General features: G+C 40.6%; 1 protein-coding gene across 1 annotated transcript in view; it reads right to left on the bottom strand.

Annotated features, from left to right (window-relative positions):
• LOC139332062 (protein unc-13 homolog B-like) overlaps window positions 1–25,323 on the bottom strand; it is a 175,880-nt gene that overhangs the window by 15,156 nt on the left and 135,401 nt on the right. The window contains exons 22-31 of the mRNA XM_070963760.1: window positions 21,158–21,226; window positions 20,494–20,583; window positions 19,660–19,800; window positions 18,534–18,757; window positions 17,966–18,051; window positions 15,160–15,286; window positions 14,365–14,461; window positions 11,624–11,767; window positions 7,572–7,649; window positions 7,140–7,217 (exon numbers count right to left, since the gene is read on the bottom strand). Coding sequence (XP_070819861.1) covers window positions 7,140–7,217; window positions 7,572–7,649; window positions 11,624–11,767; window positions 14,365–14,461; window positions 15,160–15,286; window positions 17,966–18,051; window positions 18,534–18,757; window positions 19,660–19,800; window positions 20,494–20,583; window positions 21,158–21,226 — 1,134 coding nt within the window. The remainder of the gene's footprint in view (window positions 1–7,139; window positions 7,218–7,571; window positions 7,650–11,623; window positions 11,768–14,364; window positions 14,462–15,159; window positions 15,287–17,965; window positions 18,052–18,533; window positions 18,758–19,659; window positions 19,801–20,493; window positions 20,584–21,157; window positions 21,227–25,323) is intronic.

Here is a 25,323-nt window from a genome sequence, read left to right on the forward strand (position 1 = left end):
TCAACAGATTAAAATCAAGGTAAATATTTTGCTTAAACTTGCAATAAGTGATTTCTTTACGGGCCACATGGAGGCAGACACAACAGGCTGTGAACACATCTTTTTAGTGGAATTTTACAATTTTTGCAACACTCAAATTTGCCCTCTGAGGGATCAATAAAGGATTATCTTATCTTAAACCTGTTAGCAAACAGTTGCTTTTTTACACATCCAGCATTTCTGGCCACCTGATGAATATAACTCCAATATTCACTCTGTTTTAGCTCTGGTTTACGTCTCTATCAAGTCGTGAGGGAAATATCTTTCGTTGCTGAATGCTCCACTGTGTTCACCAGCTTGTCTCTAACTGTGTCTCTCTGCTGTTTGCTGCTGAGCAGCAAGTGAAAAGTGGGCTTTTACAGCATGTTTGCTGAAAACAGCTGCCTGCTGCGGTGCAAAATGATGCTAGCAGTGAGAGTGAAACAAAACATTAAAGTTGTGTGCCGGACAGCTAAACGATGAGCTGGAAAAATGTCTAGAATGCTCTGTAAAGCTGAGGGGAGGGGATGATTCTCTGTGTCTGTTTCACATTGTTTTCACATTGACATTTCATGCATTCAAATATCTCTAAATACTTAAAAACCATGACTAGTTTGCATGAACTGAGCTGAGTTGCAAACACACCTTCTCCTTCTTAGAGTGGGACTAGGAAGATTCGAAAAGAGAAAAAAAACACAAATAACATAAATGTTAATAATAAAAAAAACATTGATCATCAAGATTAAACGGTACATGAAGGCTCTTGGCTGATGGCTCACCTTTTCCTTATCAAGCTTTTGGACAAAGAAAAGAATAAAGCAAAAGACATAAAGTGAGACAAAGACAGAAAACAACAAACAGAAGGCATGAAGATGACAGCAAGTTAATAGCGATGGAAACTCTGAAAAAAAATTGTGGAAACAACATGGTCGGACACACACACACACACTCAACAAGACACTGTTGCACAAGAGAATCGCAAAGTGAATGGAGGATCTAGTAAAAGGCATCTGACGATTTCAGTCAGCTCTGAGATGACAACCAACAGGAGAGGAGAGGTTAGTTGTGGACATGTTGAGGGAACCTATTGTATAGAAAGCAAACCTTCTCCTGCTCCTCCTCACTGTCATCATAGGCCGAGGACTCGTCCTACAGGAGGACAGATGGTAGACAACTGCTTTCAGCACAACATGGACACAAACTAAAACATTGTCTTCCAGCAAAATTCAACAAAATGACAGCAAAACTCTAGTAGACTGTTCCAGTTTTGGGAGAAAATATCTGCTCAGTGATGAATATTCCACTACATTTTACCACTGTGTCTCCCAGGCACCTCCCTTTGTCGACACACACTGACAGCTCAGCATTTTCTTTTTAGTACTGAAAGGTAAAAATATCTCAAGTTTCTGTTCACCACTTCAACCAGATTGTCAGTCTTCTTGGATTAATAGCAGGGGCCATGTAGCACCCAGCACCAGAAACATCTTTTTACTGCTGCTAGCTGTAATATGATGTCTGGTGGAAATAATACAACAGGATGCTAATGTGCTTTGTTATGTGCTGCCACTGACAAATGCTGGACTTTTCCATTATAAAACTGAGATTTTGAGAAAACAGCAACAGAACCCAGGGATGCATTTGATTTCAACCAACGGAAGTCAGTGCCAATACTGGACAACTCCTACAGTTTCATTCGATCAATGAATCAACAATCAGTGACTAAAGCTGCGCCAGACAATATTTCTACACCATGCATCTTATCAGTGCACAAAATGAAACAAAAATTGTGTCACCCCACAAAGAGAGACACCTCAGATTCACCCTATTAATAAACAAACACAATAAAGTCTTATCTCATCTTATCTTATTAAAACTGAAGATTCTTCAAATTTCCAGTGGGTGTCAAACTCAAAACAAATCATATATTCTTTTCTACTCAATATTGAGCAGGTAGTTGAGGCTTACAGTTTAATATTCTATTAAGAGTCCACTACATTTTGGTAAAAAAAAGAACAAATATACACAGGTAAGTGTAGTTCACAAACACAGCACAACACACACACAACACAAAGTCTTGGTTGCACGAAGGCCCGATTTCACTGGGCCTGACCAACCAACCTTTGTGTCCTTCTCTTTGTTGTCAACCTAAGGACAGATGGGACAGTTCAGGACAGGAGAGAACAGGGCAGATAGGGAAGGACAGGACAGGAAAGGCAGGACAGCATTAGCAATTGTGCCTTTTTGCCAAAATAACTATGTTGTTTTCTTACAAGGCAGCTCATAAAATCCAAAATATTTCACAGCTTCAAAACTGGTAAAACCAGCCATCAACAGCTGTATGATCGAAGCGGCACATGACAGCAAAAAACACTTCAGAGACAGACTGCAGGACACTTAAGTGGAGCTGTACTGCTGAACAGACAGCACATACACATTGTTTCTGTTACTCATGAGGACACTGTATTGGCATTTTGTCCCAAGATGGGAGCTGAGTCCTCACAATGTGACTATGTGAACAAGTTTTTCCTCACAAGCTGATTAATATTGTAGTATACCCTGACCTTTGTAACTGCTAGAACCATCACTGACATAATGAATTATTATCTTGACTCACATGTCTAACATCAACCTTTAATCTAACATTCACCTAAATCTCTGACTGTAATCCTAACACCTCATTCTCTATTCAACATTTTCATCGAACCCTTAGCAGCAGCAATAAACAGAATCAGCCAAAGCACATCATAAGATCAGTCACTATGCAGATGACATATTGCTGTTCTAATGAAACCCTGCCTCATCACTACTATAAAACACTTAACTCTTTACTTTCCAAAAATGTCTTCACTGTCAGGTCTAACTGGTCCTATTAAAACCAGAAAAGAATGCAAAGTACCTTTTAAGTGATGCAAAAGTTTAGAGTTTATCTCAGGCTTATGTGAGGTGTCAATGCATATCTTCCAAAGTTACAGCGTTTCTTGTACAAAGTTCATTGCTTTTGTTATCATTCTATCACTGCAGTGCGACAAGGAAACACTGTCTATGTTTAAGGTTACCTGGCCCAGACAGCCATGCTGTAAGTTGACCCTTACTTTCACTCATTAATAATCTGAGCACAAATAAAAGAAAAGCCTCCAATGACCGCAACGGAGCAGCACATTTAGCTGGCTCATAGTGTATCTTCACTTTAACATCCCACTTAACATCTGTTAAGATAACAGTAACTTCAGCCATTAAGCAGCATGGCCGAGACTCTGCCACACTTTCTTCACCCTCAGCTCCAAATCTGACTTCCCCCCTCCTCTCTGATATCGCACAGACTCCCCACACTCAGCTGCCAAACAAAGCCATTTCAAGAAGCCATTTAGTGGCGGCTAAATACAACATTTTTATGCACTATCAAATTCAATTATCCGGCAGCCCACTGTCTAGTCTATTAAGCACTCACAAGGGGAGGGAGGCTGTGTTAGTGCCCTGCTGTAAATGTGTTAAGAGCATCACTAGCATGTGGTACCAGAGGCTTTATGGACTTTTTGGCATGGAGGGATTTATTAAGTGTGTTTTGGGAGAAGCAGATGGGGAGTTCAAAGGCGGAACAGTCTCTTGATAATAGGCAAAAATCATTTAAAAATGTATCTAAAATGCTTCCCTGCGATTTTGGACAGTTCATTATCAGTTTTCTTCTAAAGCAGAAAAAATAAGACAACCAAAGCTTTAAACCTCCTGCTATGTGACAGAGAGGGTCTTGAGTCTGCAGGTTTTTATTTTATCTTTAGTCTTGTAGTAAAAGCTTCAAGCTGTGTGGAGGCAACACATCACTACAATCCTGATATAGAAGGTTCAGTGACTGAGACCTTGAGAAGGAATCTGAAAATGTGTGATTATCCATGTCCATTTGTGCTGTTTTAATAGCAAGACAAAAAACCTCTCTATAAACAAAGATGTTCAATGGCCACCTGTAGAGGTCCAGTGATAATACTGGGCAGCTCACATGAATCAGTGTGTACTTAATAACCAGCAATGATAACGAGTCAAATTCAGAATTTAACAAGACGTATAAATATCTTAAAAACTGCAGTTTCTACCTTCATTACAAACATTGAAATTAATATGATATAATGCATCACAGATTGTTTTTCCTTCCTTAATTTCCTCTTACCTCAGATCCCTCTGAGTCTGAGCAACCAGACTGATGTTGAAATGGTTGAAACAGAAAGAAAAGAAAATGAGACAAAAATGACAAGAAATAAAAAGACTAAAGGATATTTAATTAAATGATATGGAATGAAAACCAAGATGGAATGACTCAGCATCCCTCTCTAACCTTGGACTCCTCTGACTGGCAGCCATAAAGATTGACCCCACCCCCCCACACAAAAGACAGTTATTTTGAAATACAAAGACAAGGTTAAATTAAGCAAAAAGTGATTTTTGTGTTCTGGTTGGCAGCTTTGCTTTGTTGACGCAGCCTACCCACCATGTTATCCTCCCCATCATTGTCACTGATGGCCTGGTGGAGATGGTAAGGAAATAAAACCAAGCAAATTATATAAAATGTACCACAAAGAAAATGTGATTATGTAAATAAAAAAACAAAACAAAAACAAACAAACAAATGCATTATAGAAGTCTTATAAGGAACTGATGCTCTGCTGAGACGTTATTAAGACATGGTTACTGTACTGTAGGTGTTAGTGTCATTCTCATATTACACTGATGTTAAATAAAACAAACACTAGATGAGACACTAATTTATGATAATGATATTGCCACAAGCTGAAACTAACTTCCAGTGACACTCATTGTAGATGACTTTGTCTCCACACCAGGGCCCAAACAGAAAGCAGCCTTGATTCATGTTGTTAGGTCCACCTGTGTGTCACAACCAGTAGGACACCACTAAAAAGTAATTTTATTCACACTGAACGTTTGAAATTGTTGACCCACCTCCTCATCATCATTCTCGGGTTCCTCCTCATTCTCAAGCTTTTGAAAAGGAGCAGCACCGTAGTAGAGAGCACAGTATTTTTAACATTATAACAGGCATCAAGGAAAAGAAAAGTTTATTTCTGGGGAGGAAAACTGGGAGTCTAGGGAGGAGGAGGAGAAGGAGGAGGAGGAGGATGTTGATCTCTTGTTTATGAGAAAATTGGGATCAATTGGGATCAACCTAAAAATAGACGCACACACTACTGGGTTTGACAGCTGGCAGGAGGTTCAGGGTAAGTTTTTGCTCTAATGAACTTGTTTACTGTGGATGTTTGTGCTCCAGGAGCAACAAGGGAAAGGGAGCGAGGGCAAACAAAGAAACCAAGACGTACCCTCTCCTCCTCAGCAGTTAGCTGTAGAGAGAAAGACACACACTCAATCTCACCTTACTTGCACACACATGCTGTGGCAAGGAGGTAAAATGGGTCGTCCACTATCAGAAGGTCAGTGGTTCAATCCCTGGCTCCTCCAGTCTGTTTGTGTTTGTGTGGATGTGTGAATGCTGGCATGTGTTGTAAAGCATTTTGAATGGCGGTAGACTTGAAAAGTGCCATATGAATGCAGTCAATTTACCCATACTGTAAATTTCACTGTTTTCAAACACCTGCTGCACCTTTTGCACTTTTATCTGCAGTCCAACATCTAAAATAATCTGAGCTGTTATATAGAGCTTTCTTGACGATTAATGTCCCAAAAATATATCAGCTAGTCTACTTTCAAGCAAGACTGAGCAGTGACGTGAATGTCGCAGGAGAAATATGAGACGCTAAAGTTCTCGAAAGGCTATCACTGCAGACAAATAGATACTGTAGATTTATTCCCTCAAAAAACACATTGTTTCTGATGGTGTTTTTCGAGTGCTGCCATATTGCACATGAAAGTTTACAAGTATACGACACCCTCTTCTACTCTTACAGCACAGAAAAAACAGATTCCTGCATGCATATAAAATCCAATTCTGCTGCTTCTCCTTGCACCGACTGATTAGCCCAAATAGATATAGAATGCTTCTATTACAGTTATTTGGCGGGTGTGTTGGGGTGAAACCCAAAACGTCGACACAGCAATTCTACACAGCAATGTTGTAGAAAACACCATAGTGTCCCAAGCAGCCATCAGTACATCACTGCATTTTGCTCCATTAAACATGTTAAACCTTTGTCCTTTATATTTTACATGCAACGCAAACTGCATTCATTCCTCAGTAGTGGCCACCAGGAAGTCTTTGTGATGGGAGGTTCAATTCATGTTTCCATTTGAAAGAAATGTTTTTCTGAGCATGGATAAATGTGTCCCTGATTAGTTGTCTTCTCTCTGGCGTAAATGCAGTGACACAGAACTCTACAGTTTGACGACTGGACAAATATATCAACTATAGGTAATTAGCTGAGTCCATCACCAGTTTTTTTGGGCGATTTTTTATTTTGCTAACTTGCTGGTCTACCTCCAAAGAATGAGCGAGAGCCACTGCTCAGTGACAGATTCTCATTCAGCAAGCTAATCCAGTAGCACAAAGAGGCCAGTAATGGCTGAGAGGCAGCAGGGAAAAACAGCTTGTAGAATATTCTCGGAATGAATGACTTAAGGGTTTATATGTGCCTATATATCAACAATGGCCGCTTTTGGGCAGATGGTGGCCAGGTGGAAAATTTGAACATATACCCCAACTGCACTACAGACCAACATGATTCACAGAGGCTACTTTCGCCATACATGTCAAGCCTGCACATTTATTTGATGTTGTTGTTGCATTATGCTTATGCTCCAGTCTCTCTAGTCAACCCAACTTTTTCTACCAATTTGATGGGGAAAGCCATGTTAAAACATGAATTATGAATATTAGTGTGAAGGCTGGTCATTTTCAGTCTTGCACTATAAAGACTGCAAGCTTTATTTTTAACTTTTTGACTTTGAACCAGAGAGAAACACCTCATCAGTGAAATCACTGGCAGCAGGTTGAAATGAAAAACTCAGATCTCAGTGGCAGATGATTAAAAACCAATGGTGCAGGACAAGTGGTAAATGTGTGTATGAGTGAGTGCGTGTGTGTGTGTGTGTGCGTGTGTGTGTGTGTGTGTGTGTGTGTGTGTGTGTGTGTGTGTGGGTCTGGGAGTACATCTGTTAACACTCACCTGTTTTGCTCCCATCGACTCAAACATCTTCTCCAATAGGACCCTCATCTGCTGGATGTTGTTCATCAGCACACAGGGCTGGAAGAAGATAGATGAGGGAGACGACAGGTGCAAGTGGACAAAAGAATGAGGGAGACAGAAAGTCCAGGAAAGAAGGAAAAGCCAAAAAAAGTCAAAGAAAGTAACAACACCAGAGCAAATGAATGAAAGTCAGGCAAGAGAAACAAAAGGCAATGGCAGGAGGATGAGAGATGGAACACAGAGAAAACAACAGAGACATGAAGAGTTAGAGAAGTGGGCAGCAGCAACTAAAATATTAATCCACTCCACAGAGAAGGCACTCGCATTCAAAGCTCTCGGTCTCTCTTTAAAGCAGAGATGAGCTCGGAGCGAAGTGGTTTGGCTGCAGAGCGGCCATGCAGCAGTACTCACTATCTTCTCCTTCTCACAGTAGGAGGGAAAGCTCTTGGCCAGCAGGGCACAGTACTGCAGCAACACTTTGGTGATTGTCTGTGGAAACAGGACAACACACAAGTAGGACATGTTTACTATGGGGACTTCTGGGATAGTGAATCTGAACTCTTTACTTCTTCTTTAGTTTGGTCAAGTGAGGACACTGCTGTTGAACTCCTGTGGCGTCAAATATTCACTCTGCGAGGATGTGCGTCTGTCTCTTTGCTGCAGGCAGTGAATCAGAGGTGAAGATGTCCTGTAATCAAAGGGTTTGTTATGTCTTTGGGGGAAAGTCAGTTCCTGTCAAGTCTTGTCAGAGCAAGTCTCAAGTCATGTCTCAAGTCTTCATAAGGGAACTGTGATTGACCATTAAAATGACACGGGGTTTAATATTATTTCTCTTTTCCTGTGTTGTCAGATCTAATAATCAAATATGTAGTGTGTGGCTTTCCATGGTTTGTCAAACTCTTGAGACTTGAATGTTTTTGCTTTCAAGACTCAGACACTTCAAGTCTGAGTGGAGTCAAGTCTTAATTCTACAGCTGTGGATACAATTCTAAGCTAGCTCCCATCAAAGTGAAGGACCTATGGATATGAGTTGGACATTTTGTCTAATGACAGTTCCTCATGGTTAGAAAACTAGCAGAACAAATTAAACAAATTAGTCTTTTTAGATGGCAGCCAAGGGATGAAAGTAGATTTGTTGGGAGTGGCAGTGATTACAGAAAGCCCCAAGCATTATGTGTTCATTGATCTGGCAACTTGTTGTGTTTTATGTCCTAATTTCTGTTTTTGCAATGATTCTCCTGCCAATCACAGACTGTGGGAGGCACTCAATGAACATGTTTTTCCTTGGATCTCTCTTTTTCCCAGAATCTGTTTTATTTTTCCCAAATGCTGTTTTGTTTTCATGTCTCTGAATTCTGTGTTTTATGATTGAAGCATATTTAGTCAGTGTCATATCATGTGATGGAGGAATAAAATTTAGACAATTCAATAAGAAAACATATAAAATGTAATGAATATCAATGAATGAGATCCTCCATATGCAGCTTGAACACACTGGGTATGTGAGTCTGATGGAGGCTGTGCTCACTCCTTCTTGTTTACAACATGTGTTTACAATGCTTGACCAGAGACAAGACAAGATCATTTTTTCCAACAGACTATCTGCGTGTGTGTGTGCGTGTGTGACACCAAAACACAGCAGCAGCATATTTTTTGTGTTCATTCAGTGTAGGTGCTGAACGAAAATGCTTAGGTAAGAAAACATCCACATTTTGGCAATTTCTGCAATATTCCACATTTTGTAGTTCACGATATGCAACAAATTTTGAGTTTCCAGTTCAGTTGCTTCGTGCATGGTAATGTGTTGTGTCTCTTTCCGTTCTTTCCTCTGTGCATCTCTTCAGGTACTGACCTCCCCACCTTGCAGCTGCAGTGACTGATTGGTTGCAGCTGTTTTCAATCATCTTACTGGGGCTTGGAGCTTAAAAGGTATGGAAGGAGGTACAAATGTGGCCAGTGGGCCATCCAGCAGTTTAGTCTGCATGTTGGCAGCTTTAGCCTGCCAGGTGCAAGCCACTTCATACTATGTAAGTGGGTTTAGTTTTAATGTTACTCCCATCATCCTCTGGAAATTCTCAGGGATGTAACATTAGTAGGCAAACTTCTACCTGCACACAAATTGGTGTGTAGTACAGTATGAATCAAGCAGATCAGAATTTCTAAGATCAGGTAGTTAAACTCTGAAATGGACAAAATGATTGATGTTTGTGACTTTGGGTACTGTATTATGTCCTAGACAGGTATCCTGGGCTTTTTGCACATATTATTAAGCTTTACCAAGAATGGTATGAAGAGCAAAAATCCACCAGCAATTGGAGATCCTGGAAAAGAACAGCAAGTGGATCAGAGGGGTCGATCAGATGCTGCAAAGTCTGCAAAGTGGCACTGTAGAGCAATATCCACAAGCATGGGTGTGTTCAAGCTAACATCTTTGGGACCCTCAGGAAATACTGTATATCGTTAGATGAAAACTAGACCTGCATGTCAAATCAGATGATGTGTTTACCTCAAAAACTGCCCATATTCACAAAACCAGCAAAAGACAGCAACTATACAAAGTCCCTCAGCTTTAAAGTATTCAGGACATTGACAGCTGGCTGCAGGGAGTGCTGTGCAGGGAAGCACTGCACTAATAAAAGAGGGAGAGCAAAAAGGTTTCAGAAACTTCCAAGAAAAAGTATTTGCAAATGTTAAATGAGGTAGGAAATCCATCTGACATGTTTGTTAGGCCTTCAGGATACACACAATGCCTTTTGGTGAGAAACGATGAATGTCATGTTTGTTTACAATAAAAACTCCACAGGGTACTTGGAAATAATTCAGTGAGTTAATTTATCTGTCGAAATGACAAAAACTGTGCCTGTCTCGAGCTCGCTGTGAGAGATTTCCCTGCTTTCTGCTGAGTCAGCCAGATGGCTCTCTCACACTCATGCATTAAACATGTGGCCTGATAGCTGCTTGCATTAGTTAGTATGTTTTCCTCTGGTTGTACGACTCTGTCTCTCCTTTTGCCCCTTCCCACTGCTGTCTGTCTTTACTGTCATCTCACACTTGAAAATGAATGATAACTATGCTGGCCTGGAGGCAGGAGAGACGGAGGAAAAGGGCAAGAGATGGAAAGAATAAGGAGTTGGAGGGTGACAAAGAGGCAGACAAGTGAGAGAACGGACAGTGTATGGAGAGAACATAGAAATAAAGGCAGATATTGATGGAAAGAAATTAACAAGATGGAGAGAGGATAGATGAACGAGACAGCAGGGCGGTAGAAGAGCAGATGAAAAACAAACTAAAGCTTAGACCAGGAGGAGATGAAAAGGCAGAGAGAGAGATTAACATGAGTGGAGTGGTGGAAAATGAAAAGGGAGTCAAGGGCTGGGGACACAGAGATGGACAGCGCAGAGTGATGGCTTGCATTAGCCATTCTTTATTTAATGAGTCCCATATTGATCGAGCCATAACACCACACACACACACACACGCAAATTTAAGTGCACACAAGTATTCTGCAGAGAAAGATTTGTTAGATTTAATGGCCATGCCTAAAAGCAACTGCATTACATTAAATTTGAAGAGAAAATATGTATGATATCAAAGGGTCAATAAGAAAACACTACACTGTATACGTTTTGCTGACAAATGAATGAACCTCATCAGTCAAAGACACAAGAGATTCAAGAGAGATGTGTAAGCAAAGCTCTTGAGATGACTCACGATTTATGCTGCACCAGGAAAGAATTTTGATGGAACTCATCTGTGCCTCAGGGATGAAAAACTTTATCTGCTCTTAATAAGTAACCACGTATTTGTGCTATAGTTTCATCATAGACAGTAAACTCTGTGCATGCAGGAAGTGATGAATTGCAGCATACTGTTCCCTACACAAAAGCAAGCTGGTAAAAAAAAGAGTTCAAACTTCGAAACAATGGCTGAACTTCTTGAAAACCTTCCATCTGATCAATTGAATTCATGTTGCAGGATGTGCATGTGCTGAAGCACTTAGGACTGGGAACATGTGGACAAACTCCCTCGCTGGGAACGGTTTACATTCATACTGATTTATAACAAAGAAATAGTTACAATTAATTAATAAAAACAAATCATGGAACCCATTGACTACCATCTGATGACGAATGACAAATCACCATCGGATTATAGCCAATGGGTCCTGAGATTTGATTTTGGCCAATGCATACAAGTCAGCTCAAACATGATTACTACAAACGTCAATACGATGAAAACCAGAAAGCTTCAGATACCAAAATCTTGTCCCTTTCCGACAGATTATTCATTCATATGCAGATATTTCATTATTTTGATTCGGCTGCAACTCTTTGTAAATCAATGACCTGACCAATCAACAGTCTGTTTTGGAAAGAGAGCAAAGTTCTTTTATGAGCTCATGATGTATATGGGCGACATGGCATCTGCTTATGTTCATGTTTGTGTAGCAGCGGGAATCTCACCTTGGCAAAGCGCCGGTTATAATGGCCCACCACGTTGGGGTCGGGGCAGTCCAGCTTCTTGATGATCTCAAAGCTCTGGTTGAGCTGAGTGAAGATGTCCACCACCGAGCTGGAGAACAGAGCGTGCTCAGACGTCTGCTGGAACTGCAGGTGTAGAGACAAGAAGACATATTCCTAAGTTTTAGATCAACGGTGCTCTCGTCAATATTCTGTCGTATTTTCATGATGTACTGTTCCTGCTTACTGACTCATACATCCTCTCTACTTTTCTACTCCCTGTGGCCATTGTTCCTGGCTGTTCTTGTGTAATTACTCCATAGATTTCAGGGCACTCTGCTCTTTCCAATCATTATCATTCACTTGAAATGTTGGTCCTGGTCTGGGAATAGAGGGCTTATTGAACCGTGGCACTAATCATATGTTGCTGCAGATAAATTCATCAGCTTAATGGTTAAAATGTAAATGTAAATGGTGTCCAGAGGGTTAGTGTGGTCGTTTGTGATAGTCAAGAGAACCATGGCACATATTTCCCATGTGACTGAGTCCTGCTCTTATATCCAGTGGTCTCTCTTACGCTTCAAACCTTACAGTGTCTGGATCCATAACTGATTCTTTAAGAGCTAAAGGAGGCCAATAAGTACTTAACAGTTCCGCAATAAAATCTTCCTCTAATGGAGTTAAAAGAATTGTGCTATCAAGCTACTTACAAGAGTAAAGAGGTAGAGAATATGTATGCTGCTTAAAACAATATCTGCTCAGAGTATTATCTGATGGCTGATACAGAAGCATCCTTCCAGCGGTTCTTGGGCATCTATCGTCCCCTCCATTCCTTTGTAATGTGAAGACATTACAGACTGAAGGGCCCGAAAACCATCTACAGGCCATGAAATAATAAAGAACCATCCGTCCTCCCATACCTTCTTCAAGGAAAGTATTGTGTGTCATGTTCCCACTGTACAGAACAAAGCAGTCCAGCCCTGGCCTACAAGCCTCTAAAGAAACTCCCAGAGCAGCACAGCTCCCTGAAGATAAGGTGCAGCTTCAGGACCATCAGGAGGTCAAGAGACAACACGTGTCCATCAGTCTGGAAATCTGAGACTGGCTGGACAAAAGCAGAACTCAGCTCCACCTGAATGAATCGAAGCCCTCTTCAAAGAGTCGGTGAACAAAGGGTCATGATGCTGAAGCTGTCTTTCATTCTGCTGAGGATATCAGTGTTATGGAAAGCTATCATATCATATCAATCTCACTGTGCATTTTTCCTACTAGTGTTGCGCTATGTCTCCTTTACTGCAATATGATCAACAGCTCAGAAAAATGTGGTCTCACTTCAGCTGCTGGAAGCAGCAACAAATGGTGTTGTATGCTGTATAGGTACCAAGTAAAAAGAAACCAGTCGTTTCAGTTTTCCATCACAAGCAGGAATTACAACAGAGAAGTTTAAACTTTAACATGCAAGTGTTTTTTAATAGCAGTGAAACTGCCTTCATGTAATTGTTTATTCGTGTCCTGATATCTTCAGGATGTGAGTCACCCTCCATTACTCCTCTTATCCTCTGTATGATTTCCTCCCTGTTGAAAGCAGCATTTGCAAATGAAAAATTAAAGAGAATTTGTTACTTTTCATTACATTTATGCAACATTTGCAATTCATAATAGCTTAGATCACTAACATAATGTCTCATCTAGACTCATTAATAAGCTTTCAGATAGTTCCTGTTTGCCTAAATTCAATTCTGGTGTCTGGTGAGAGAATCTGTCCGTCCACAGGAAATCAGAAATTGAAACTTCAGAGTGAAATGCTAAATTATCCTCCAGCAGGGAGACTGTTGGTGATTCTGTAACAAGAGATCATTGGTTAAATTGGTACACAAAACCATGCTTTATACAATTACCGACCACTGAAGCGAATGACATTCAAATAGCTGCATTTCCAACCACCTTATTTTGAACACACCATCCCTGTGCTTCCTTCAAGACACATGCACTTTACTGAGAGGCGCAGTGTGTAGGAGGGTTCATTTTATTGCCCTTCAAGCCTCCAGAGGGAGAGACCTGAGGCAGAGATACTGTGTGAGGTGAAATGGACAGACGCGTGTAGTTTGACCCTCACTGCACGTCAAATCTGACACACAGACATGGTACACATTTTTATAGATTCAGTGGGACTTCCTGAGGATAATATCATCTCCGATGTCCATTGCAAATAAAGGTTCATAAATCCATTTGGCAATCATAGAAAAATAGAGGCTCTATATAACCTGCCTTAGAATTACCACCACAGTAATCCAGCGGCAGTTGTCTGCACATCCATGGGTGAATTACACACAGTAGCTGCTGACAGCGAATTCAGCAGACTTTCAATGGTGGCAATTTGCCAAAATGAAAAGAAATATAGGCCACAAAAATTAGGTGCGACCTATAACTTTTTAAATATGCTTGTCTTTTATTACCATATTTTTGAGCCACAGCCATTAGTTTTGTGTAGTTTGCTGGCAAGAAAACATAAATAATTGATAGCTGCGATGTGTTGCCTAGTGACAGCAAGACACCAAACATTGCCACAAGACGAAAACGCATAACAGTTCATCTAACTGTTGAGATGCCAAATAAATTGCTACAGTCTGTGCTGCAAATACCTTTTTTGAAACCTAATTTTCAACTTGGATTTTCTCTGCATGCCACGCTGGAAGTCACAGAATGAACACAAGGCTGTCCACATGCTTGTTGCTTTGACTCACCCCTTCTCTCTTGTCTCTCTCCAGCGCCCCATGCATGAACTCCATCGACACATCCTCGTTCTCAGCCAGCCAGGCCAGGACAAACTGGAGAAACCACCTGGAATAACAAGACACGGACACGGAGCTATGTCATTAACCTTCCTTTGATGAACCATAGAGTTCACTCATACACATTGGAATTAGTGTGGCTTTGACAAAGAGTAAACCAAATCTTTTGTAGTTTTGTTCTGAAGCTTGTAGATTCAGAAACATCTTTTAAATCCCTTTTCCAAAATGGACCTTTTCTAAAAATTCCTTGTATTAATTCTCCCATTCTCTTATATTCTCTCTGTTGTGTTTTGTTAGCTTTATTTGATCTCATTGAATTTGTGACATTTTTGTTCTTTTAATTGACTGATTTTACTTTTACTTAGTACTTGTACTAACACAGACTGGATTTTACTCTCATTGTTACCATTGTTTGAAACGGTTTACCCTTGTAAAGCATCTCGTGACTTTGTTTTGAAAGGAGCTCTATCAGCAAAATGTATTGTCACTGTTACCATTATTACCATCGCCCTGTTATCCATATTTTTAGCATCCAGACTCAGTGAGCAGTGCTTTTAGAGTGTGCATGTGTGTGTGTCTATCATTGTGTATGCAACAATGTAAACAAATCTCAATGGAAAGGCAGAAATTATCAATCAATTTGAGCTCCCTTTTGTCTGGAGGAGACAGGGGAAGAGTGAGATAATGAGTGAGTAAAAAGTGTGTGAGTGTGTGTGTGTGTGTGTGTGTGTGTGGGGGGGGTCTTACGCGGGGTACTCAGGCACAGCGTCTGTGAAGGCGGGCAGGTCCTGAACATACTCATTATAAAGCCACTTGACCTTGAAGTGCAGGTTCATGTAGTCAGCAGTCTTACAGAGCTTATGCTTCTCGTGTTCTGTAAAAACAATACACACAGGATTAAACAAGCACACAGCAATGGTTTACTGCCTATTTAGAGTCACTTGGTGAAGATTTTTAATCGTGCAACTCTAAAGTGGTAAAATTCATTCATTCATCATTGACCTAAGTTGTAACTACTTTCAAGGCAGCATGACATCAGATATGAAAGGTAAGAGATGGATGGAGCAATAAGTGGACAGACATAGAGAGATCTATCTGTAGTCTGTCCTCTCAAATTCATTCATTATAACCAGAAGGTTCCTTGAATTATCAGTCAAATAATAGACTCCTGCAGTGGAGTAACACATGGACTTGTTTGGGCCAATTTTAAAAAAAGCTTCAACACAGTGGTGTTCACTTTCATCGAAATCCAATCAGTGTTCATTATATGATATGACCCAACAAACAAATGAATGAATGGAGGAACAAGCTCAATCCTGATTTCATTTTAGGCCTCAATGATGGGATCACTTCAGTGTTACAAACAAACAGCTGTAAGAAGTGGAGGACTCCACCACTATCACAGTAAACCGAGGTACTGGTCAACATATTTCTGTAGCTCTAAAATGATACTATATCATGGAAAGAATTTGGGGTATTTGTACTCTAATAACATATTTACTGTAATATTATTTATGATCCTGTTCATATCTCACATGAAGTTATAGAAAATAGTGTCAAATGCACAAAGCAAGCAACCACAAAGAAATAAAAACTGTTTATATTTAGTTTTCATGCTCACCCATTTCTTTTGTCAGTCTCCCTCTTTTTCTCTCTCTATTATTATTTTCAAACAAAGGCAGAATAAATGAAGAGATAGATCGTGCGGGAAACTACATTTACATAATTTGTGAGCAGGTGTGTAACTCCCAAAAAGTCTAATTTATCTCTCAGTGTGTGCCTGCTGATGGGCTGAGGGGACCCCTCCCTCCCGTCAACACTGTCCGTATAAAAATGCAAAAGAGGTTGAGAATCTCTACTATAGATGACTAATTACAAATACACATAGACACACACACACACACACACACACACACACACACACACACACACACACACACACACACACACACACACACACACACACACACACACACACACGGCCTTACCAGCATAGAAATCAACTTTGCGGATGCGAAATGTGGTGGGAGCTGAGATGGCAACAGAATTACAAAACAAACCAATCAGAGTTCAGAAAAAGTCATGCAGAGAAGCAAGCAATGACAAAGAGGAAAATGTTCGAACACAGTACTAGAGGACCTGGAGGGTGGGCTAGACACAGAAAAACAAGCCTAGACATGGGTCTCCTGGAGGACTGGTCAGTGGTCACATTCTTGATTTGGGCTCATAACAAAGCACTTTTGGACAGGGTGCTGACTCAGCTACAAAACTCACTGTTTCTGTAGGTTTTAATGTTGTTATAAGACTTGACATTTTCACTACAACTAAAAAAGCCCAAACTAAGTCGAGTTTTTGAGTCCTCAGTGTGCTGGACAATGTTCTGAGGACTCTATCGTTTCTACAGTTTCTGCAAGTCTAATAGGAGATTCTGTCAAAGCCAGAATATTGAATAGTTATGCAGATTTCAAATGAGACAGACAGACTCTTGAGAGTATCAAAGTAGTTTGACAATGATGGCTCACAAAAAAATCATTCTTTAATCTTTAAAACACCTTACAATATAATGTGGAGAGCAAAACTATCAGTTGGAAACTGTTACATCTGCTCCATAACCTGCATAAAACATGGACGAAGTGCATGTGACGTCCCACAGAGGTGGTGTGTGGGTGGAGCTGAGGTGGACTGAATGAAGCCTGGTTGCTGAAACCCTGCTGTAAAGTTGGGCATTTTAATATGGGGGTCTATGGGGACTGACTTGCTTTTGGAGACAGCCTCAAGTGGCCATTTGAGGAACTCCAGTTTGGCTTCTTTTTGCAGGTTGCAGCTTGATCTGCTCTCATCATGAGTCACAGTGACCACAACAGGATTTACTTGTGGCAATAGACAGAGAACGGGCCCAAACACTCAATAAAAAACATATTATTATTTTGCTTTTCGATGACCAAGAAGACATCAGTGTCCTATAAGGAACTACTGGCAGCTGCAGGTGGGCATAGTTCAGATGTGACGACAGCATGACTGTTCATTCCAATACAACAATGGCTGCTCCTAAAGAGATTAGCGTAGATGCTGCTATAGCATCAGTTATATCAGAACTGGAGAGTATTTCTTCACTGAGAGAAGAACAAAGAACAGCACTGAAGGCTTTTCTCCATGAAAGAGACTTCCAAACAGTTTCTATGGACGTCTTCCCAGATGGTTCTGTGTAACAAACCATCTGGCACGTCAGGTTATAGCTTAGACTCTCAGACTCTAATTTGTGATCCAGCATTGACAAACAGACAACAATACAGCAGCTGTCCCACTACTGACTCTTCAGACTGTCATCAGCTACATCATGTTTATCTATAATCTCACCATTGTTCCAGCGGTAGTGGTCAATTTTATGCAAAACTGGAAGAGATGATGGCAAAGAGAGGACAGAAAGAGTTGATGGAAAAACTGCATGACTGTCTGAGTTGTTACTTTTTCTTTCTCTAACACACACACGCACGCACGCACGCACGCACGCACGCACGCACGCACGCACGCACACACACACACACAGTCTTACCCTCCAGGGCATATTTCATGTCCTGAGCAAACAGCATCCACATGACCTCAGCGCTGACTTTACCCACATTGAGTTCCTGAGGAAACCTGAAAGGGCAGAAGAAGTCAGGACCAGAGCAAGAGCAACAGTAAAAGTATCACTCTGCTAGTGGTTATGTCTGTGTGTTAATATTCTGCTTGGTATTCAGCTTGCTAATGGATGCTTCCAGTGCATTTGATCAGAGGTATGACTGTATAGCTACACATGAGCTGAGTATCCCCGAGGAAGCTACATAAATACACAAACATGCAATCAAGCAGGAGACACACACACACACACACACACACACACACACACACACACACACACACACACACACACACACACACAAACACACACACACACACACACACACACACACACACACACACACACAAACACACACAGTCATTTGGGGTTTTCTCAGGACTCGGAAGCTCGAAACGAATGAATTGAAATTACATTTGCATGTACTTCTGTACGAATGATTGTTTCGAATATGAACATGACTGGGACTTTCTGTGATTACAGAGTCAAAGCGGGTACTGACTGGTTAATGATGGGTGTGTAGGAGTTCTTGTCCTCCTCAATGATGGAGACGATGAGTGTGATGAGTTTAGGCCAAAAGTCCAGATTCTGGATGCTTGGGCCCTGCTCCTCCGGCTGGCTCTCCTCTTTCTTCTCCTCCTCTTCCTCCTCCTCCTCTTCCTCTTCATCATCATCCTCCTCTCCTTCTGCTTTTTCCTTCTTCTTCTTTTTCTTCTCTGGCTCAGGCTACAAGCGGGAAGAGGACACAAAGATGAACATATGTAAGAATTGAGTTTACAGCTGTGAGAAGGTGAACTGAAAAGCAGATGTCCTGCACTCACAAAAATAAACACATGCTGTTATGAAATCAGTGGCAGCACAGAACAAGTTTCAGTGCTCAACACTTTTCAATGAATGATCTGCACTGAATAATTTATAACAAGAATTACAATATCATTCCTCCGCTGTGATGAGAGGATTTATCTTTTTCAAATGCCCTGGCTCCGTGTTTATGTGACAAGCTTCTGCACACTCCATAAGGCTGAAAAGGAGACTTTCTTGATTATCATGTAAGTGTTGTTGTTCATTTATACTGAACACAGACTGGTTTAATGAGTTTAGACACATTAAGATATGAATCTTTCTGGGCACAGTTAAAAATATTCAGTGTTCTGGAGACAATTCTTCAGCTGACAGAGACTCAGTTAATTAGTGCACCAATTAAAGCTAATCCAGTCCGTGCTGTATCTGCTGAGATGAATCTGAGCCATGGGAGGAGATGAAGCAAAAAGTACGATCCTGTTTTTGACTTATATGCTCCAAAATGGAGGGCTTTGTCAAAGACACTCTCCAGGACCCAAAAAGCTTTATGTGTCATTAGTATGTATACTATGCATACTGACATTTGCATATGCTTTATAGATTATTTACAGTATATCGTATAGATAAGTTTGCACTAGCACTAAAAAGGTGGAAGTGACTTCGGACCTCAACAGTCCTGTGCTATACGGTAATTGAAAGGTAACTGTCAAACTAGAATCAATGACTTTCACGTTGTTAAATTCCCAAGTTAAGAAGTAGGATATCCAGGATCCAGACCCGAGTGTCAACTGTAGCTGCTCAAAACATGTCACTGCTCAGCAACTCACTGGTTGGACGGCGGGCTGGAACTGGCGGTTGAAGAGCTCCAGACAGTTGTTGAAGATGTACTCGTAGGTGGAGTTCAGACAGGCCTTGACGCAGTCACGCACCACGTTGGCGGCCCTGGGAGGACTCTGCAGCTCCAAGACCTGCACAACACCGGACATTGGAGTGGGAGGATAAGTCAGATGTAACTACAGAGACACACAGACATTTATAAGCCATACAGAAGGAAATGTATGACATTGTCATATCATTTTGGTCAGGGAATCTAGAGTACAAGTCTTTGGGATCACCAGATATTTTTTACTTTCTCATATGAGGCTTTGACAGATCAGGCCTTAGGGTTATAAGATTACAGCTATCAGAGAACTGTAACAAGAAAAAACAGAAAGCTCCTCAAACAGAATGGAAGTAATACAGTTTTCATAGAATATCCACAAATATGCACTCATGTATACATGAACACACACACACACACACACACACACACACACACACACACACACACACACACACACAGATCCACAACCTTTCCTCTGTCCTCCACTGTGGAATCAATCTTCTCATAACAGACCTGAACTCGACAGCACGAGCTCAGTCTGAGAGACATTAGTCAGAGGCTGCAATCAATCCTGCAGCGCTGCAGCTCACCTCTGTGTGTGTGTGTGTGTGTGTGTGTGTTTGCTCTTGTGTTTCTTCCCTTATGAAAGTCTTCACAAGGAACAATATCGACAAAAATAACACCAATTTTATACATTTTGTAGTGACAGCTGACTGGAGACTGCAATAAAAGTGTGTGAGTGGAGAGTTTGATTGATTGATTAATGAGCTGATTCTACCTTCATCCTGAAGAAGGTGATGCTGGTGAGAAGATCCACTGTTGACTTGAGGTCATGGAGGCGAGGCTTGCTGCTGGCAGGGAAGTTGTTCTGAACACAAACAGACTCATGTAAACATTTGCTTCTTTTAGGGTCTTTTTTTTTTTTTTTTGGCTGTAACAGATTTCTTTTTGCAATCATTGGTGGCTGTTTGCCTTTTTAATGTTCAGCATATTGAGCTCCCAGTTGCTCAACTTTATATTTCTCACTGCGTAACTGAATACAAGCAAACAGTCACAGTGAACGTGAAAATACAGAGACATCATCCTGACAAAAACTATATGAAAAACCTGCTACAACCCCAGAATACACTTGAGAGCTAGAAAATAAAGAGATGGAAAAATAAAGAACATCTGATTTGCTGAGTGGAGAGTATTTTTAACATCAAGAGCATACTGGAGGAAATAAAGATGCCAAATGGCAACAGAAGGTGGTAAAATATTTGTTGAAGACAAAAGTTTTCACTTTGAGGCAGATGATGAGTTAGGATTTAGATATACACCTACCCACCACGTCCTTTTTGTAAATGAATGGGGACAAACCTACATGTCACTGGGATGGATTGAAACTATAGATCTGAATGCGGTGAACAAAAGAATAGCAGCCACTGAAAGCAGAGACTCACTCTGTACATGGAGAGGTCGATACGCAGGGAGTTGTGCAGCTGATCCAGGAGCTTCACAAAACGATCTCTCTGTTGGAAAAAGAGAAAAGAAAGAGCAAATGGTTTGTGTTCATATTCTTGTTCTTGTTCAGAACAGACATGCACAAGCAGGCTGTGTGAGAAGTACCTCAAAATGAGGACACACTTCTCCTGCACATGTCCAAAATATAAGACCACGTGAGCTACATGAATACATTTCAGTTTGTAAAAGCAGTTCCGCACTTTGTGACCCTTACTGATGATGAAAAGCTTCTTTCTGTGTTGCGGTAACACAGAAACATTCAACAGCCATTCATTGAGTATCTCCACCAGACCTTGTGAAGTCAAAACAAGATTTAAACCAATGAGCTTAAATAAGTGAGCTTTTCTTTCTTTTATGTTGAAACCTTTTCCCCTGTTCTGCCTTAGAGTGCCTATAAAAACCTGTTTTCTTGTCTATTCTGGACACTAGTAGCACCAAAGAGCAATGTTTTCATGAATGTTTGTATTGTCCATGATGGTGTAATAATCCACTTACCAACAAAAACATCAACACAGGCTTTGGTAAGAAATACAGACGTGGCCTCTGCATTCATATGATATTTGGAAGCCATCCAGTGCATTTGCATTGTATAATTGCTGCCCTATAGACCAGTTTTCATTGTTAGTGATTCAAACTACGTGTCCAGGAAATGCTGCATGCACACAATGGACGTGATGTAAAAGACAACAGATGTATCCATTTCACATAATGCTGAACTTGAGGTGGGAAGTAACACATAACAAGTAACCCACATGAGTAAAAAGTGGTATTTTTTAAAGTAATGAGTACTTTTCATGTTCCTTTTTTTAAGAAGGTACTTCTACTTTGTACTTGAGAATAGTAATTCTACTTCACTACATTTGCAATTTATACCTTCCTTACATCTAGTCTGTTCTGCATGCAGAGGTTGAGTGTCACATGAGATGAGCAGCTGCACAGCAGTTGAAAGCTGAGCTTCCAGTGATAATCCCAGACCACATCTGGCCACACTTTCTATAGCACAATCTAAAAAAGACAACAATTCCATACAGGAGGCGCACGCCGTGTCTCTCGAACAACACTGAGACCTCTACTTTTAAAAACTCTTCCTCTGACCTCCATGAGCACACTCTTGCACACATTGTAGGTGAGAATGTAGTTTGCTAGCTAACTCTACCAACGCTATGAAATCTTAAGAATTTAACCTGTAATGTTTACTTTTCACAGTTTTTAACATCACATTCATATATCAGATGCTTCTGTGCAGTGACTTGCACACTTGCAGATCACGCTCAGCAGGAGTAATGTGGGTTTGTTGTTTTGCTTAAAGCATGGAGACACATGGGCAGGAGCCACTTTATGATCAATGGCCAACCAGCTCGACCACCTGAGCTACAGCCAGCAGTGGTGTCCCCACTGCTTCATTTCATTTAGGCACTACTCTCCTTCATGTATTTTGGCAACACAAATGTGTGAACATATCATGCCAAGAAAGCACACAGAAACTGAGAGAGAGAGAGAGAGAGAGAGAGAGAGAGAGAGAGAGAGAGAGAGAGAGAGAGAGAGAGAGAGTAGTCTGGCGTAGTGAGAGTCACGACATGGCTGACAAACTAATGAGATAAAATGAGTTTTGTCTGACAGAGAGAACAAGGGGGAGGAAGAAAGAGATGCAGGGTTTCCAGCCTTGCTGGAAAAAAATTACACATAAAATACATTTATCTAGGAGGCGACAATACCAGTGAACCCCAAACTGATGCAGTTTGATTGCATAACAGTTGAAAAGTGAAACAGCTGTCATACCTCAGTCTTTTACTTTCTTGGTAACCAGTCTTGGTTGCATAGCAATTAGTTTGTGCATTGTTAGTATGTTGGAAAGGGTTTCCCTTTGTTTTTATCTTCGGATGAAAGCATGAACAATGGCCAACATTAATTGGCACTGAAGACCTATAAAAAAATTGCCAAATTCTAATCAACTCTTGAAAGACTTTATCAACTCTTGTTTTGTTTGTGTGTCTGTGCGTCCCATGGTGGCAGGAACAATGCAAACAGTTAGTAATTCTGGAAGAGAAAGCAGAAATACAGCTTTATAGCTATGTGAGTCATGACAGTTAAAAAAACCAAGGAGATGAGTTTGGTTTTGGATGAGAGAAAAAGATCAAGGGGGGAGGAGAAATCTCCTAACACTAACTTGAACAGCTACATGCCAAAGCTCAGCTCTCAAAGGATGAAGCTAGTAATATTCTATGTTTTTTATTGTCAACAATTCCTCTAAAAATGAGTTTTAGAGCTCCACAGTGCTCCACAAACACACTGGTTTACTTTGACCTGATCCCACATACACCGTCCTCCTGCCATTAATACTCATTATCCTTTTTCCTGTGTGATATCTTTTCCCCAAATTTAAAAACTGTACAGAACTAACTTAGATCATTTTAATCCAACATAACATGAGGAAGCAGGTGCTGCGGTGTTGAAAAATGTTGCTGACCCACAGTGACTTCGTGAACGTAACTGCTAGCAGAAACAGAATTTTATAAGGACACTGATGAAGAAAATGTATTCAGTCTGGATCAGTAAATATCCATCAGGATCAGATCACTGGCCCAATGTCCCATCTTCTTAACAAGGTCAGTTGTGATGCCAATCCACTGGATCAGATTCTTGAATCCTTATTTTCAGTTTGGGGCTGAATACCAGTTACGGCAGAGTGGTTTTCGTCATTTTATGGGGTTTGTTGACAAGAAGAAAAAATATATTAAATCACCAACCCAACCCTTAAACCGAACAGAAAGTGAGAAGCACAACCTGACCTAAAAAGACTGAGATAAGATCAGTTTTGACCTCAAAACAGCACACTGTCACATTGTCCTTCCCTGAAGCAAGTCCCTCCTCATCCTCACACCCACACACCCACACACACACACACACACACACACACACACACACACACACACACACACACACACACACACACACACACACACACACACACACACACAGTAGCAGTAATAATTGTAATTGTTTCATTCTCCTCTCCACACTGAGGGGCAGGTTAGTCCCTTCAGGTCCACTGCAGTGATTCTCAGCTTGGGGTGAGCGAACACCCCTGCCCTCTGCTGCTGTAACACAATTTATGTGACTATAAAACATTTGGCATATGTTTCAACTCATCAGATGTGTGATTAATATATTTTTTATTTGGGAATAACTCATATTACATTCCTAAAAGTTTCACCTCACAATTAAATCAAGTAGCCTGAAGGGGAAAATGGAAATGAACATTTGGAGATGAGCTTGAGCTTTTCTGCATTAAAGTCTGCAATCAGGTTTATTATTCTTAGAGAATACAGAGTAAGTGAGCCAGTTAATCAGGTCTAATACGTAACATTTCCATATTTTTTGTATTTTTTTTGCATATAGTTCTCATGGTTTTTATTCTGTCCTTAATTTCTATTTTTGTTCTGATCAGCAGTCTGAGACAAAGAGCTGCTTCTGTATCTTCAGAGATTACTTAATTAAGTGTTGCTCAGAAGAAGCTACACATTATGTCTTCTTTGAGACGTTGAGACACACTAAATAGGGCTGGAATATGCCTTTGTAGATGCAGTGAGTTCAACCAAATCACATCATCTCTTTCCATCTGAAACAAATTCTCTCTCACAGCACTGAAAACTGATGTAACCAAGCAGCACAAAAGCTTCTTAGTCTTCCTTGTGGAGCAGAGACAGAATCACCACATGCTAATAAAGTGACTATAAACAAGCTGTACAATGTATTTTGGTACTGTTGTAGGGAAAATAAACACACAGCTTCGAATTTGGTGAGCTGGAAGTGGCCTTCAAAGAATCAACAGCAGTTATCCATTTAAATTAGTAATTACAGTATTAATGTATTATTGAAAACTTTATTTTCCATGTTGTATTGTATTCAGCTGACCTGCTGTGCACTGAATGAAAGACGTTCCAGTTTAGGTGAGCTATTAGTTAGAGTGTGCCAGCTCAATGTTGTCTCCATTTTCCATACAATAGACAGTAATAAAAAAGGACCTCCTGAGAAATCACTATTACACACCATTTCCTTTCTAGGAGATAATGATACTATGGGAACCACAAAATAAAATGTTACC

This window comes from Chaetodon trifascialis, chromosome 6 (genome assembly GCF_039877785.1).
Source record: "Chaetodon trifascialis isolate fChaTrf1 chromosome 6, fChaTrf1.hap1, whole genome shotgun sequence".
NCBI lineage: Eukaryota > Metazoa > Chordata > Actinopteri > Chaetodontiformes > Chaetodontidae > Chaetodon > Chaetodon trifascialis.